This window comes from Egretta garzetta, unplaced genomic scaffold (assembly GCF_000687185.1).
Source record: "Egretta garzetta isolate BGI_Z169 unplaced genomic scaffold, ASM68718v1 scaffold768, whole genome shotgun sequence".
Classification (NCBI taxonomy): Eukaryota; Metazoa; Chordata; class Aves; order Pelecaniformes; family Ardeidae; genus Egretta; species Egretta garzetta.
In genome coordinates this window covers 697,791-715,148 of record NW_009260594.1, presented here as the reverse complement: position 1 = coordinate 715,148, position 17,358 = coordinate 697,791, and the positions used below count along the sequence as shown (strand labels likewise).

General features: G+C 38.1%; 1 protein-coding gene across 1 annotated transcript; it reads right to left on the bottom strand.

Moving 5' to 3' along the window:
- Positions 1-4,670: 4,670 nt before the first annotated feature.
- GPX7 (glutathione peroxidase 7) lies at positions 4,671-14,343 on the bottom strand. The gene is made up of 3 exons (XM_009644642.2): positions 14,137-14,343; positions 6,689-6,950; positions 4,671-4,834 (listed from the first exon to the last, which is right to left on the bottom strand). The coding sequence occupies exons 1-3, from the start codon at positions 14,341-14,343 to the stop codon at positions 4,671-4,673; spliced, it is 633 nt and encodes a 210-aa protein (XP_009642937.1).
- Between the last annotated feature and the right edge of the window lie 3,015 nt (positions 14,344-17,358).

The window sequence follows — 17,358 nt, the reverse complement described above, 5'->3', positions numbered from 1 at the left end:
TTACCTTCCAGAATACAAGTCTGCTTACTTAAAATGCAATGATCCTTCAACTGTTCTCATTTTCTGGAATTAGTTCAGAAGATCTTCTTGTTGAGCAGGTATCTTCTAATGCTTTGAGGTAAACCAGCATGCCTTATCTCTTAGACGTGTAGATTGACAGCTTGGATCAGGTTTTCTAGGCTAAGAATGGAAAGTTACTTGGGGCTGACTTCAGCTCCTGTGTACAGACAGCTGGAAAAAGTCAGCCATTATCACTAGGCAGGCCCCATGTGTTGCCTATGCCCAGGTGCTGCAGAGTTGGTATAAAAGATGTAGCTGAGTTTTGTCGTTTCTCATCCTGTATTGTGGGTATTGTTACATTTGTGAGCTGGCTAGGTAGGTGAGTTAGCTGTGTAGCGTTGGATCAGAGAGTGACCTCTGTGGTAGTGTTCAGCTACAGCTCAGTTATTTCCTTCTGCTCTGTCTCTGCTATGGTGCTTTAATATGGTTCAGAATTACTTCTCAAATCTCTTGGTATCATCTCAGTATCTCATCCATCAAAGGGTTTGTGAACTCTCTTGTGTTTTGTCAGTGATGTTTTTACTCTGAGATCTGTTAATCATATTACAAAGAATACCTGATTTCTCTGCTTGCTTGAGTCTTTCTGTCAATGGGTCAGAGGTAATCTTGTTAAATTTCATTTGGCTCTATGAGTAGCTGCAGTATAAATTTATATGTGTGTAGAACCTACTTGCTTGATCCAGTAATTGAATGTCGCATAAAATTTGTTTTGCTCAATCAAAGGGATGTCTAGTCTTCTGAAAGCACTGACTGTGGTCAGCTATGAATTGAACGAGATGCTCTTCTGTTTGAAATGATAAACTGAGTACCATGCAGTAGAGAGAAATTGTATCTGGATTGCAACTAAGGTTTCCAACCAGAATCACAATAGAAATTCAAGTGAGATGTCCTTAGCATATAACCAAAATACCAGATGTAGCTGTGAGGGTATATTGTTTTGTTCTGCTTATAATGGAAAAAAAAAGGTGTGTGTGTGTTAAACCCTTCCCTATTGCTCCATTCAATTGCTCTATTTTAATGTAGCATATTCCATTTCGAACAGAGCTTTGGATATATGTAAGTCTGATTTTACGTTCTTTATGAAACAAAATTTTGAGAGATTAAAAGTGTCCTGTCTAATTTTACAATTATAGTTAGGCTTTAAAATTATTTCTTTTTCCCTCTGGCATGCCATAGGGGGCACATGACTCCATAATCATGCGTCTAGATGCTTAGTTTAGCATTTAAATCAACATGCCAAGAGTTTACACCTTATCAAGCCTTAGATTAGCACATTTATGCATGGAGACTGATTATCTTGATAATCTGTTAATGTAGACTAATATTTTCTCTGCAAAGTAGACAAGTGGCAAAGAAAATAGTCTCATGATATGTATTCAGAGCTGGTTTACCGTTTTCGGGACTTGCTGTAGGGAAGATCTCTGTCAGATTAAAACAGTGCTGGAACTCATGATCCAAAAAAGTGGTTTCTGATCTCTCCATGCCCTCTATATGGTCTTAACAGACAAATTCAACCCAGTGCAATTTGCTTTGAAATTTTTATGAGCAGGAAGTCATGAAGTACTTATAGCATGACTGCACATGAAATCAACCTACAACCAAGACTATTTACTTGTACTCTTTGATTAAAAGACCAAAGCATTTGTTCTACAAACAATTCCAATGCAACAAAGGATGGAATACATGCCACATGCTTAATTTAATAATGAAAATATTTGCTAACTTCAGAGAGAGTAGTTATGTGTTTAAAATCATATGCCTGTTCAAATTTGTTGTTGTTCAAAGCTTATACAGGCAATACTTACCTTATTTCTCTATAAATTGCCAAACTGGTAAGAACACCAACTCTAACAGTCATCAGTATTAAGTTATTCATAGCATTCAGGTGTCTGCTCAGAATTCAGACTGCAGAACTTCTTAGCTCATACTAAAATAATAACACTAACAATTACAGCCTCATTGCTCTTTGACAGAAGCCTTTGAAAATCTTGTCAACAGGAACTCTTTTTATCTCGACAAAACCACAATGTACAGGTCCTCTGCTCTTAACCCTTGGATGCTTTAAGAAGAATCTAGTCTTGTCCAACTGCAGTATTATTGACGTGTAAAAGCTTTTTTGTGCTTTGTAATGTCTTTAAAAGCAGCACAAACAATATTTGTCCATATAGTATGAACCCTTTCCAACTGATCATTGCCATTATATCTCTTTAGACCTCTAGAATTTGTCTAATAGAGGATGCAAGATCATATCTATGTAAATCCAGAGTTCTGTTTGAAGTTGGACACCCAAAATTGAAATAGATAGAGCTTAAAATGTCTTTCAAAGCATGGTCTGGACTTATCCAACCTTCAGTTATAAAATAGAAACATACTTCCTAAGGAGAAAATCTTAAGACCTGTAGCACTTGCTAACAGCATGCTGGGGCATTGCATTAGTATCAATGGACAGGGAAAAGCGAAACAGTCTATAGAGTAATAAAAGGCCCCTTTTTCTAGTAGTTGGATTTTCTGTTCCAGCACAGTATCAGCTGGGCCTGATTTTCCTTTCTTTGTGATAACCTTAGTAACCATTGCCTGAGTGATTCATATAAGAATAGACTAAATGGACAGTAGAGTTCACTTTTTCTCACCATCAGAGGAAGAAAATACAGACTTATTCACTGCCATGAGCACCAATTGCCTGCACTCTTAAGTTACACTCCAAATGACAAGTAGCTGATATAGCTTGGAACATACTCATTAGTATAAATATGACCTGAATATTTCCATGCCCCATTTGTCCCAAAGATTCTTTGGCTGCAAACTCGTTTGTCTCATTTCTCCCTTCTTACTTGTTCTCTCTTTTTGTTTCTGTACTTCTGTTACTTCTTCCTTTTATTCTATCTTCCACTCTCCACCCCCCCCCCCCCTTTTTTTTTTCCTACTAAAAAACATTGCTCTCAGCTTCTTTCAGGCAAATTGAGTTTGTTTTGTGCAGTACAATATCTGCCTTTCAGGGTCTTTCTGCAAATCCTGAAGTACTTCTAGCTCTTGTTTCCTTACACCACTCCACAGAAGGAGAGTCTAAGACCTCAGGAGACAGCAGCTGTTGAAGCATGGGAACAGTAATGTACTCTAGGATCAACCCTTTTATTTCTGATAGTTCTTCAGTACACTTCTTTCCTCTCTTGTTCTGAAAGCCAGTGCGTGCCATAATACTTACCTTTGCTTTCAGCTAGAGCCTGGTTGGATACTGAAGAGCTATAATGGCAGTGATGAGTTGGAAAAAGTTCTTACCATGGTCAGGTCAATTAAGGCTCATTTGTACACTTGGGTGCTGACAACTATATGGACAAATATTGTTTGTGCTACTTTAAAAAGCATTACAAAGCAAAAAAAAAAAAAGCTTTCACTCATCAATAATAATGCAGTTGGACAAGACTAGATTCTTCTTAAAGCATCCCAGGGTTAAGAGCAGGGGACCTGTACATTGTGTTTTTGTTGAGATAAAAAGAGTTCTTGCTGACAAGGTTTTTCAAAGGTTTCTGTCAAAGAACAATGAGGCTGTAATTGTTAGTGTTATTATTTTAGTATGAGCTAAGAAGTTCTGCAGTTTGAAATCTGAGAAGATGCCCAAGTGCTACATTTGAAAAAGGTGCCATTAAACATTTGTAACATTAGTGTGGTATTAAAATGTAACATTATGCAACAAGTAAGCATAGGAAAAAAATATTTCCGTGGAAAAATGTTGGTTCGTCAATGTTTGTCTGTACATGCAGCAAAATTGGATGGTGTTAGAAATTGAAAAATAAATTTATCATCAACAGTACGAGGCAAGAGTAATTCTTCTAAGGCAGAATGCTAATAGAAGAAAGAAATAGCCATTTTGTATAGGCTCTGGTCCTACAGATGTTCAAATGGCTATTTAAATATTGTCTGATAATCTTTACTGGGTGGAAAAATGCAGAATTTCTTCTTACAGCTTTTGGAGAATTTTTACAGATACTTTGTCTTCACATTTCTTTCATTTGATTTTTTTAGATGTCTGTTCCCCATGTCCTTCTTAACTGACTTTCTAGGCAGATGAAATTAAATATATTTGGCCCTGGTAGCTAGAAAGTCCTGTATCTATGTAAGTTTTCCTGGTTTGAAGGTATCTGTTTTGGCCCTCTTCCTAGCACATACCTTAATTCAATCATGCACTTCTTACTCTTTATTTTTTTTTTATTCAATTTAATGATCAAAATATGACAACAGAATTGTAGGTGTCAGTGAGATCTTACTCTTTATATTATTATTATTATTATTATTATTATTATTATTAACAATCTTCCTACAGGTACATGAACTGACTTCCTATAGCGTCAACAATTAATAATTTGAATTGGGAAAGAAACAATTGCTGATGAGTTCTTTTCTCCCAGAAAGGTCAAACTGAATTCAGTTGGAGAAAAAATTTAAATTACTTTGACCATGATAACTTGTTGTTTTCTACATTCTTAGGGTGATGAATATAGATTCCACTGGTCATGATTTCCCTTCCCCATATACTCTCATTTGGAATGTGGCAAGACAAACTCCAGCTCTAATTCTCAATAAAGATGTAATTGGCATGCTGGGATTTTTGAAAGTCATAATTCATCTTTCTTCTTCAGGATGATTTTCCTTACGAGTTCTGTAACATAAGGTCTTATTTCTTCAACAGAGACAGTGGAGTCCCAGGCCTTTACTACTTTCCCATTGGGGTCCACCAGGTATTTCCAGAAGTTCCAGGTTGGTTCTTCTCCTGTAGAATCTACAGGCAAAAAAGTGGAAAATCAGAAAAGAAAACCATGGTTAGCCAATTCCTGACATTTGTTCATGTCAATTTGATGATTACTCTCTCAAAGGAAAAAGGAATGTAAAATTAAGAGTTCAGACTGAATAATAAGATTAATTTTCTTACAGACAGGGAGCTTTAACTAGACAGTAGCCCCCTGGAGACTAATGGAAGCAGTGAAGCTTGAGACAGACAGACAGGAAAAAGCACTATAACCAGTGTTAAAGTGTGTGTGTGCGTGTCTGTGCTATATAGCTAAATCTGAAACAGTTGAACAGTAATAGGAAAATGTATTATATATTATTTATATATAATATCTATACCCAGAACTTTTCCTCAGGAAGCACCCAGTATCATGTGCTTCAGAAGAATGTTTTAAGAAATGCTACATGAAGAAATAACAGAGTAAACTCCAGTAAGTTCCAGGTGGTTTCTTCCTAATCCTCATATACTACAGTTTTTCCCTCCATGACCACATACTCATTTTACATGAGTCACATTCTTACCCTTTGCTATTATGCTACATGACTAACAAAATTTTCAGGATTTTCAAGCAGACCAGGGGCCTCATCTCTCTGATAGCACAAGTACAGACACTACAGACAAATTAGCATCTTTTCCCATTGATTATACGTTGGGCAAAAATTTCATAAGGAATCAGTAGATATTTCAAAGTATCATCAAGACACAGCCCGACCTGCTGACTATCTTGTCATTATGCTGCATAAATGTGCTGCCTCCAGCAGACTCCCTTTTGTGTGTGGGCCAACAGGGAAACAGAAGTTTTGCCAAGTATTGTGTGACGTGTCTGCAGTAATGACCCTTCTGGGCAAAATAGAAAAGAAGGATGTGAAGATGACTAAAAGGAAGTTTGGCTAGCAGAAAGATCCATTACAGACAGCTGGAAGGAGGTGTGCTTCAGGTAGTCAAAAATAGTACTACCATCACTCCTTTAAATTCAGTGGTATGTGGGAGAGCACTGGTGTGCTGGAGAGAAGCAGCGGTGATATGGTCCTTGCAGAATGCAGCTCAGGTGATACTATGTCATACTGTGCTTTATTATATATCATTGCTGGAAGACATTTCCTTTATGTTGGATAAAGACTGATGTTTTAGTTTAGCATTTAAACGGTTATTTAGAGTATTTGTTCAGTGCAAGAAAAGTAGTGCCTTGATAGAGAATATCCTGCTTTATAGTGTATTTTGCTAGCTGTCTGCCAAGAACCAGCAAAACCTCTTCAGTTCTTAGTGCTAGCTATAGCACAGATTAGAACTAGAGAGACTGTACAGTATGGGTATTCCAATGCTTGGCAAGGGGTGAGGAAGGGAGTATTCAAGGACATCTCTTAGCGCCTGGTTTCACTTTTTGATTGTTGAAGTAAATTGTGTAGGTGCTTTGCTTCCACTTATCCTACAGCTCTTGAAATGAATCTTATAAATCCAACCTGCAACAGTTGTGTCACGGGAGAAGCACTTATGAGACTGCAAAGTGGAAAAAGGAAGATCAGGTGTTGTATGCATACAGGAGAACATGTATTCCATGTAGAGGTTTATTAGACTAGCTTTTACAGGGCATTTGTTATTGTAGTGTCTCATCCCTGGAGATCTTTTTAAAAGGTTAGACAGTGCTGTCAGGGGTGACGCAGAGAGAAATCCTGCCTTGTGTAGGAGGATGGACTAAATGACTTCTGACCTCTTTAAGCCTGACAACTCTGGGCTGTGATTCTGTGAACACAGTCATAGATATCTCTTTTTTTCTGTTGGATGGTATTTTGTGTCAGAGGAATTCCACGCTGGGGAAACAACCCTCCAATGTTCCAGATTACTCACCAATTAAGTACTTGAAGGCAGGAATTGCACCGGCTCCGCTGACTGCAATTTTGCTGAACATGGGAAAGGAGGCACCATAAGTCTTCCGCGCAAAACTCTCGATTTCTTTGTTAGTGTCTGGTTCTTGCTGCCCAAACTGATTGCATGGGAACGCCAGCACATTGAAATGATATGGGCCGAGGTCTCTCTGTAACTGTTGTAAGGCCTTGTAGTGGCTATCTGTATAGCCACACTCACTCGCAACGTTGACAACTAGCGACACCTAAAGAACAAGAAGGATTAAAAAATATGCTGCACGTGACAGTTTTCCAAAAGGTAGGCTGGGATGCAGATTATATTAAAAAAATTAGAATGCCTAGAGAACTGTGACTGAACACTTACTATGTTTGAAACTACATCAAGTTCTGTTCACAATAGGAAGATGTAATATTTCTCTTATGTATTCCCATTTGGCAACCATGAAGATAATAAAAAAAATGCTAAGCAATCTTAATAATCAGTTTACAGAGAATCTATGTTTCTCTGTTCTGCCCTTTGGATAGTTTCTAAGCATATTTAAGAAATTACTATCCAGCTAGATACACCAAGTTGCATGAAAGAAACTTGCAAATGTATTTTTGGTAGTTTATTTGTCTGTCATGAAGCATCTGTTCTGCAGTGTCTTTCCTTGTACAGAATTAGTACTTGTACAGAACTGGCTGATCCATTTATCATTGCTAGCGTAGATGTAACCTGGAAGTTAATAGAAACAATTACAGGATTTTGGGTTGGTCTATGCAATATGGACTGTAAAATTTCCCACGATTTCTAGAGTAAAATCTACTCTGTTGTGACCAAAATGACAACAGTTTCTGCATAAAGGTTTACTGCCTCGATTAGAGATTCCAAGAAGTGAACACTGTGCCCGCTATCCTTTAAAGTCATTCCTGCAGCTGATCATTGTTGACGTTGTGCGCATTGTGTCATTCAGACATTACCACCCGACACGTTTCTGCCTGCATAGATCCAGCAGAGAGGAAGATGCCAAACACATATGAGCACTACAGGAGAATAGAGGCATGTGTAAGGAGAATACATGGTGGAATAGATTCTGCCAAGAATTTGTTGGGAAAATTAAGTACCTAATCCTGAGCTGACACATACTACAGTTTCTCAAGGCCTTGAAGAGCTTTCCATTGTTTTTTGAGATATTTTATCCTTAAATAACTTCAAGAATTTATTTTTAGGCTTACAGATTTTATTATTGTTACAAATTTTGTGTGATTGGCCACTCATTCTACATAAATTGAAACTATTCTAATATTTTCTTCAGCGTGGATTAAAAGCTGAATGTCATAGATCTTTTAGATACAATATGATTTTATTTTAAAAAATAGCATCACACACTTTATAGTGACGTTTCTTTTACATATAGCTACATTCTATTCCTTTTTTTCAGACCAATGTGTAAGAGTCATAAGGCAATATAAATTTTATAATACTAAAAATATTTCTGCCCACCTAGATTAAAATTAGGCATAGTGCAGAAAAAGCATCATGATTTGGGAACTGAAATTCTGCCTGGTTTACACTGAATCCTGTGGGTTTCTACAGATTATACACCAACCCAGAAGCCAGTCCTTCATTCTCAAATTGCAAAAAAAGTTTGAATTCAATCAAACTAGCCAACACATTCCCCAGTGCTAGTACAACAGTAGCTATTCACAGCGGATCTTTCTACAAGTGTTTGGAGGTTTCGTAGAAGATGGCATCTTGGTTTCATTGTTGTCACTGTGCGACAGCAGTGTTGAAGGGCCCAATGCCACAAGAGGAAAGCCTGAAGCTTGGACACATTAACTGACCCAATCAAATTACACAGCAAACAGCTGCAAGGCAAGAAAAGGAAGTAAAAAATCTTGACTCTGGGTCTCATACTTTTGTGTCTGTGACCACTGGCTTTGCTCAATTTAAACTTTGGATTCCAATGTTACTAGTGTTGCATATTCCTATATGTATGTTCTTATACAAAATATAAAAGTATATAGCAAATATTAATAGAGTGTATCCAATAAATTATATGAAAAATACACGACTACATGTGTATAGAGTTTTTAAGGCCAGAAAAAAACCTCGCATATAAAAGCCCACAATCTGGGTAAAGTATAGGGTAATAAGATGAAATCCCTAGAAGGGGTAGGAATGAGTAAGGGAAAAGCTAAGGGGATGTTTATCATTTCTTATGTTAAATGCTTACTTTGTATATTTTGTACCTTCTACAGGTATATGGCTATTTTTAAAGTGGTTTTGGAGTGACAACGTTTTCCCTGGAAGACAGGTAATCTTATAAAGCAGACGTTGATGTAATCTTTGTGGTGTAGTGTGTCAACAGAATACAATCTAAGCAATCCCTATACACTTGCATATGAAATATGATCTGGAGCCATCTAGCTAGTTTCCAAAGCATTGCATTCATTCAGACTACATTTACAAGCTCTACCTGAAATTTTAAATTCAGTCTCCTAAAACATCCAAAGATATGGTGTATAATCAGATTTTTCTTTTCAGAGAAGTAGTAATAATTTTATGATGTGTTCCTGTTGCAGACTGTCAGCATTTCAAATAGAACTTATATATTGGACATAAAAAATAACTATTGGCAGTTCTGTGCTTTTTAAATAATCTGTATTTACCAAGCCTACTGACAACTGTAGTTAAGTGTGACTGAAGTAGAGAGTCACATGTAGTTCTTTCATATAAAATTCTAGAGGGTTTTTTAAATCTAGTTGAAGACTCAGCATTCTCATGATGCAGAAGTGTTCATATACCTTACCATATTCATATCTATTGGTACTTTACCCCACATACAGTGCTAATGTAAGAATTTATCGTTGGAGGTTTTGGGGAAAAGGTTGTGTAGGTATTATGTTCATATTATAATAGATATGAAAGATGACATGCCAATGAAAACAATCAAGCTTTTATAATTTTTACTTGATATTGAAGTTGGGAGGACTTGAAAGAATTCACTCAAAAAGAGACAACAATTTTAATTGACAGCTGCTTAAAACCAGTGATTACTCAGCATGGTGGTGAAAGGCATGAGAGCTCATGCTGCAAATGGTGCAAACTTCCAAACATTCTCTCACAAAATAGGAGATAAACTACACACAGCGTTTCTTAGAATAGTAGACACATTCTACTTCTATTTTTTCCGTAGAAAAATGCATTCTATTACTGAACTTCATAATTTAATAGTGAAAACCTCTTAAAAGTATAACTAACACATATAATAAAAAACTTTAAGGATTTATTACTATTTCGTAAGGAATGTTTAAAATTACTGTTTAAAAATCTTTACCAAGTTCTCTCTCAAGTGTCTGGTACCAGAAGTGATTAAATGTGGTGATTTTTTTTCTATATTCTATTTTTAATAAATAGCAGTCACTCTTTTTGTTCTCATGAAGAGGCTGTACTTTGACCTCTTACAACTATTAATGATTAAATTAAGTCCGCTGTGCCTCTTGTCTGACTTTAGGATCTGAGAGTGCAAGTCAAGTACACCACCTAGTGTGCAGTGCAAACAATTCATCCTGGACTTTACAAGAATTATTTAATTTAAGCTGAATTCTCTGTTAGCTATTGTCTGACCTCTTAATACTATCCTTTCCTTCCATTTGCTTAGAAAACACATGCATTCTAGTAGTGAACTCATTTATTTAACACTGCAAAAATATTTCTTCGTTTAATTAATGTTTACACCAGTGTATCTCCTTGAGGAAAAGATCCCTAGAGAGATTTATGAATCTGCTACCAGCTTCAAGTAACCCTTTGTGGATCTGTTAGCAGAGACAGTAGATACTTAGAGGTTTAGACCTGGAGATTCTTAACTGGCTCCATCTGACTGATGGAAGAACCAGCGACAAGTGTCAGATTACACCATCTCAGAGAGTTGTTACCTTCATGGAAAAGAATAGCAATACCTTGTATGGTAATTAAGTAGCTATACTCTGTATTTATGCACATTCAATAATATTACATTCTTGGATTGCAAAGACCTGTGATGCAAAGTCCCTAGCATTATTTTCAATAGTAAAATAATACTTCACATTGTTATAGTGCCTAATGCTTTTACATTATTATAGTACCTTTCATTCAAGATTTCCTAAGCACTGCACTAACACTGCTTAATTACACCTCAGCACACTGTACTTAGCTGTGTGGTAGGTAGGCAGGCAGGCAGGTACGTAGGTACTATTATATCTAGATAGGTATAAACATAGCAGGGAACAAGTTGACGCTTGGGAGCTCTGACTCCCAAATAGATACTATTCTTGGCAAGAATACTGCCTATTACAGCATATAAGATAGAGAGCATAAAATATAAGCTTTACTGAATTAGATGGGTAGATAGATAGTTTAGATCGAAAACTAATCTTCTTTGGATCCTTCTGATTCTTTTCCAACCACACATCACTGCCCTTCATTTTTAATGTAGATGGGTCAACATCAGTATGGTAGCCTGGAAAAAGCATAGGAGGGTGGCCTTCTTGTGCAACACAGTAAAACAGCCAGCTTTTTGATCTATTTCACTTCTGGTACTCTTTTTTTCAGTCATAGTAGTCTTCCCTTTCTCTGCTTTCAGGCAGATGTAGTATCACACCTGATTTTGTAGCACGTATGCCAAGTTTTCAGCATTCTGGCAGTATCTCTTATGCCCCCATAAAAAGGGAGTACTCCCTCACATATTATTGATATTTTCATTAAAGTGGAGGATAGGTTATGAGTGTGCACATTTATTTGAGAAAAAAAAATCTGTTTATTTTTTTTCATTTTTGTTATTTCAGAATTGTTATTCCATTTTTTATTTACTGTATAACAGAGAGTACTTGTGATTTGTATCAAGATGCACTTGAATGGAAAATGAAATAATATAAATTGGTTTTACTTCTTTCTTACTAAAAGTTATCTCAATGTAAATACACAGTAATTTATATTAATAATAGTTATTGAAGAAAGATTCTGCAAGTCATGAATTGTACTGACTGTTTCTACTTAGTATGGCTCTTGTGGTTTTAGAATTAGCAGACTTTTTTTATACTCTGGAAGCTTTTGGATTTTTTCAGTTCCCAGCTAGTTTCTTGGCTATAAATTAATTATTTAACTAAATTAGTTGAGTGACTGAATTGAAGAAAATGTTTTCTCTACATCTGCCAGAAAGCTTAAAGCTGTTACAAGCAGGTTTAGCAATGAGCAGACTATTGTTCCAGAGGCTAACTAGTGACTCACTTTCTTTAAAACATCAGCAGCATATACATAGTACTTGTATATTATTTGCATTAATGGCTTTAAAATATTATGATAAACTTACGTCTTAACATTACTTATCTAACTGCAGATTTAAGTGGTTTATTTTAGGAAATAAATGGGAGTTTTAATTAACCTTTGCCTACCTTGATATTGAGCTCTGACAATGTAATAGCAGAAAGGGATGTGTTTTATTGCTGTAAATTTCTTTAAAATTGTGCATGTGCATTCTCAAACAGCAGCTAGTCTGAACATTAATAGGCTCTCTGAATGCAAATCTTTATGTTCCGTACAGAAGCTGGTCGTCACTTTTTTGGAATAGACTATTCCATATGGCCTAGCAGAGATCAAGGAGTACCATTCACCGATGGTGTTGCTTTTCCCAAGGTATGGCCCTAGAGCTCTCCCTCACGAAACAGTCATGCCTCGAGGACGGCCTGGTAGCATAGCACCACTGGAGATACAGACACACAGCCCTAGCCTGGCGTGTTCATGAGATACCAGGGCAGGCTCTGCAGCTTGTTCCAAAGGGTATGAACACCTTCAGCTCTCTGCAGGGCAGCTGTAAGGAATTCCTCCTAGTTCCCCCTTTACTCCTTTCCATGTGGATTCTGGCCCTGAGGTAGAGAAGCTGCAAGTGGTATTTGCTTATTTAGACAGATTTGCAGATGACCTGCAGACATAAAGTGCCCCAGTAACAGGATTTATTGACAGAGCCTTTGGAAAGCACTCCTTAAAAAGCAAATATTGCTTAATATTAAATAGGTTCCATGTTTTTTCCAATATAGATATTTGAGTGTGCATTGGCCCAGTTCTGCTCTATCCAAATTGTGAACAGAGGGAGAGGGGGAGGAGGACTTTGACCAGGTAAGAGTCAGACCTCTCATTTGGTCCAAATCAACCTGTACCCCTTTCTACTGAGCTCAGGAGAATACGCATCTCCACCTCCCATGGGCCTTCTCTGCCTTCCTGCCGATGTTTTAGTGACCTGCTGCTGTGGACTAGCGAGCTTAGACACCTCAGTGAAGTACCTGAGGAGGGGGAAAAGGAAGCTGGAAACACAAAGCTGGAGAACAAGGGTGAAAGTGAAAAGTGGTGCCTGCCTTTCTGGGCAGCAGCTAAGCTGTCAGACTGCCTGGCTGTACCACAGAAGATGTGTCACTTGAGTGCTAAGGGTGGCAGCTGTGGGCTTCGTGTCGATTTTAGCTTCTGTAATTTGTGAATGTGGCTATAAGAGCTTATAGTATGATGCACCCCATGTGCTAACTTCCCTTTTCACTCTTCCACAGGTACTGACCATCTTTCCTAGACGGTCAAACCACTAAAAAAAGAAAAAAAAAAAAAAAAAGAAAAAAAAATCAGGTTACATTCAAGGAAATTGCTGTTAAAATGGGAAGGAAAGCTCTGCCTAGAACTCCTGAATGTAACACGTAAATGAAATTTAAAGGACATTATAAAAGTGTATGTGTGTCTACGTGCCCTTCTTCGTACTGCTGTTACACTAAAAAGCGACAACTGGAATAGCATGATTTTGCTGCAATTCCACTATACACCGGTATTAAAATAGCTACTTTATCATGCCTGCCTTTTGCTTTTTTACTCATTATGATGAAATCTGTTAATTCCATTAGCCACCGATTAAATACCATCTCTTTTTTTAAATGCAGAACATTCAAAAAGGAATGGGATTTAGGTTAAAAATATTTTACTAAAAGCCATGCGGTTAAAAGGCAGAAATAAGCTCCCAAAGTAAGTTATACAAAGACACAAACTTCCTGAGCTTCAAGTGTAACAGCCACGACCCAGTGCGGCTCATCCTGCGGAGGAGCGGCCGGCCGGCAGTCAGGCAGGCAGGCAAGCATCCCCTGCCTGCCACGTCTACAGGCAGGAGCCTGCACCAGGAAAAGACGCGGACACACACGGAGGTTGGAGACTGCAAACGTTTTATTTAAAGGGTGCAAAGACCTACCGAGCGCTATCACGGGAAGCATGCAGGCAACGCTCCAGATCAGTTAAAGAAGAGTCGTAAACCCGCATCTATCTGCGCGCCTGCCGCCGGTTAATGTCCAACCTCTCCACCCCCAGCTGGCTTTTGCAGACATGCATGCAAGGAGCGGCTGGTTAGCGAGGCAGGGCGAGAGCTGCCCGCTTCCGCGCCGACTTACCGAGCCCCTGTACTTCTCCAGAGAGACTAGTTTGCCCCTGATGTTTACAACTTTGAAAGTGTAAAAATCAGGCTCTTTCTGCTGCGTAGCGGAAAAGGCTAAGAGCAGGAGTGCTGCAATTGCAAGGAGCATGGCTAGAGGGATGAGGAAAACTTTGGGGAAGGAAGAGGAAGGCTGGTGCTCCACACTGCCCTCAGGATCTAGCATACTGCACGGCCGCGCTCCAGAGAGGCTGGCCACGATAGGAAAGCGCTGCCGCAAAGAAAGGACTGCTGCAAACCGAGCTTTTGCAACAGTCTGGCTTCTGCAGAGGCTTAGAAGCCGCGTCCGTACCAGACCTCCGGAGGACGTATTTATGGAGCATTCAAATACCCTAAAATTGAGTGTTTCATGGCGGTGGTGGTGTATTAAGTAAGGCCATTTATGGGTACAAGACAAATCAAAGTGCTGGTTGGCTCAGGAACAGTGATAGTGTATGTGTCTGGGAGACACCCGTCAGATTTGGTGATCTGCTTTAAGTCCTAGGAAAATCAGAGATGGAGTTATTGTGATTTTTGACGAATTTGCAAGTGCCTTTTTTTAGTATACTAACTGTAGCATCTAGTCACTACGGTGTAATGTCAAAGGATACCAGTGGCTTGGTTGCTAGTGGTTACTGAGGCAAGTACTCTGAACAGGAGTCGCAGCATACAGTCAGCAAAACCGACTGTAAACGTGCCATGCACGGTATCGTGTGAAATGGAGCACCACCAGCCAGGTCTTCAGGAAATTTGTCCCTCTGTGTGCACCTGGTTGGTGAGAAGTGAGCGGTGAGACTGCTGGTCTTGACAGTGTGATCTGGGAGAAACCTCATTACCAAAGGGTTTTTAAGCAAGAAAGAGGCATTAAGCATTGGGAATTGATTTTGGTACCAAAGCTTTCGGATAGACAGAGCCAAACCACTGCTTCAGTGCACTGATGTCACTGTTGGGTTGTCTGCAAGAAAAAACTAGCCATTTGTACAATTTGCTACTATGCCTGCTGGAAGAAAAGGATTTGTATATATAAGGTAACAACAACAGAAAGCATTTGATGGTCATTGATTTCTTCTTGGACCAAGAAACTGGTCCTCCATGCCTATGATTCTGATAATTCTTGGCAAAGAAAAGCAAAATGTAGTGATTTATAGAAAACAATTAAGTAGCACATCCAAGGCGTATTGGAAAACAATTAAGTAGCACATCCAAGGTGTATTGGAAATCTATCTTTTGAAGACCAAATTACATTTTGTAATCTCACTTTGTGATTTCTTTTCTTTAAACTTAGTTTTGGTAGATCTTTGACATCTTGATTAAATTTGGTTAGGTAATTCAAGTATAAGTGGCCTTACTGTAAGTGAACAAGCCATGTATAACTAGTTGAAAAATTTAATTATAGTTCTTAAACATTTCAGATTTTTCATATTTTTATGTATTTCAGCTTAAGCAGACATCCAGCATCAAGAAATAATGCAATATGCTACAAAAATATATAGATGGAAAATCTTCTACCATGCTGTCTATGGGGAAGATACATTGTGCTAAGAATCTGAAGTTCTCATCCTGACAGATAAGTTCTACCTTTCTGTATATTTTCCTGGCAGTAGTATTGACCAAGAACCTTTCCTTTAGATGACAGTCAAGTATGATTTCCTTATTTTTTAAATAAATTATCTAAGAAGCTTTAGAGTTTCTTCAGACACAGCTGGAGACAGAGAGTAGGGCTTTAATATAGTATATACATTTCCATAAATTTTAAAAACCTAATAAATCCTAAAAATAATTTAAAAAATCATTCCAATAATGACAGTAATTCAACATAAGCATTTTTTGGCTAGAAAATTAAAAATCATAGAATCATTTGGTTGGAAAAGACCTTTAAGATCATCAAGTCCAACCGTACCTGTCCACCACTAAACCATGTCTCTAACCAAATCTACAACGCACTTTTACATGTTTTGAGGCATAACGTTATAGTAGTTTGGGTATGGGACTAAAGATGAGGCATCGTACTGCAACATAAGACAGACAAGGTTTTGCTCTGGGAAGGACTTTATAAAATCCACTTCCTACAGCTTTATGATTATTGTCTCTGATTTCTAAATAAAATTTAGTGGCTTTCAGAATTATATTTTCTCCTACCAACTGAGCCCAGAATCTGAAAGTTTTTGATCACTGGCACTGATTTGGGAATTCTTTAAATAATGGCCAGCTGGCAGTAGAATTCAGCTTCCTCTTTTACTGCTATGTTTCTATATTGCTCCCTGCAATAAAACATTCTTTAACATTGGCAAAGAAGAAGGAATTGTTTCTGAATACAGAGATAGACTATGTCAAAGACTGTTGGCTTTATTCAAGTTTTCACAGCCAAACTGCACTAGCATTTCATATTAAAGTCTATCCAGTTATTTGAACTAAATCTGACATATTGTAATAAATTTCAGCTTGCAGGAAAAATGCCAGTCAGGTTTGCAAACTGGTGTGTGTTTGCTCACTAGCATGTCTAAATGTTGATCTAGGAGGACCGTATCCAGCAGCAAGTATAATTTAGTTACTTTTTCAGTTTACTCTTTGGTCTACTAAACCTAGTAAAAAACTTTGTCAAATAGTACTGGACTGAAACCACCACCCAGCTAACCTCAGCTGTCCCCCAAACAGTATTGCAGCACTGCATTTTCTGTCCCTGCTGACCCGGCCTGGGTTGGCCCATGTTCCTAAAGGTGAAAGCTCTGCACTACATCCCCTTAGCAATACCCTGAGCTACCCAATCCTCATTTTGTAAAATGTGAACTTAAGGTGAACTGCGAAAAAGCAGATTAGCTCTAAGGATTGCACTGACTTCCCAAATACATTCAGAAGTACGTCTTGCCAGCATTTATTGAATCCAGGATTACAGATTTTGCAACTGTTGTTTACCTACGACTCTCTGAGGTAGTGTTTCCAGCACTAGTACTTGCATTATTTTTAATACTCTCCTTTGAACCCCTTTAAGCCACATTAATCTTTCATGCTCCTTGTTTTTCTGGAAAGGCTTCCTTAGGCTGGGCTAGGAAGTGCCAACAACATGGCATTTCATTGCCAAGACGGGGCAGTACTATACTGGATCACCAAGAGATTTGCCTTACACAAGCACTTGCCAATCTCTTCAGGTCACCCTCCAGAGCTGCCACGAGCCAGGCGAGCCGGCTCCTCTCCCCCGCGACCT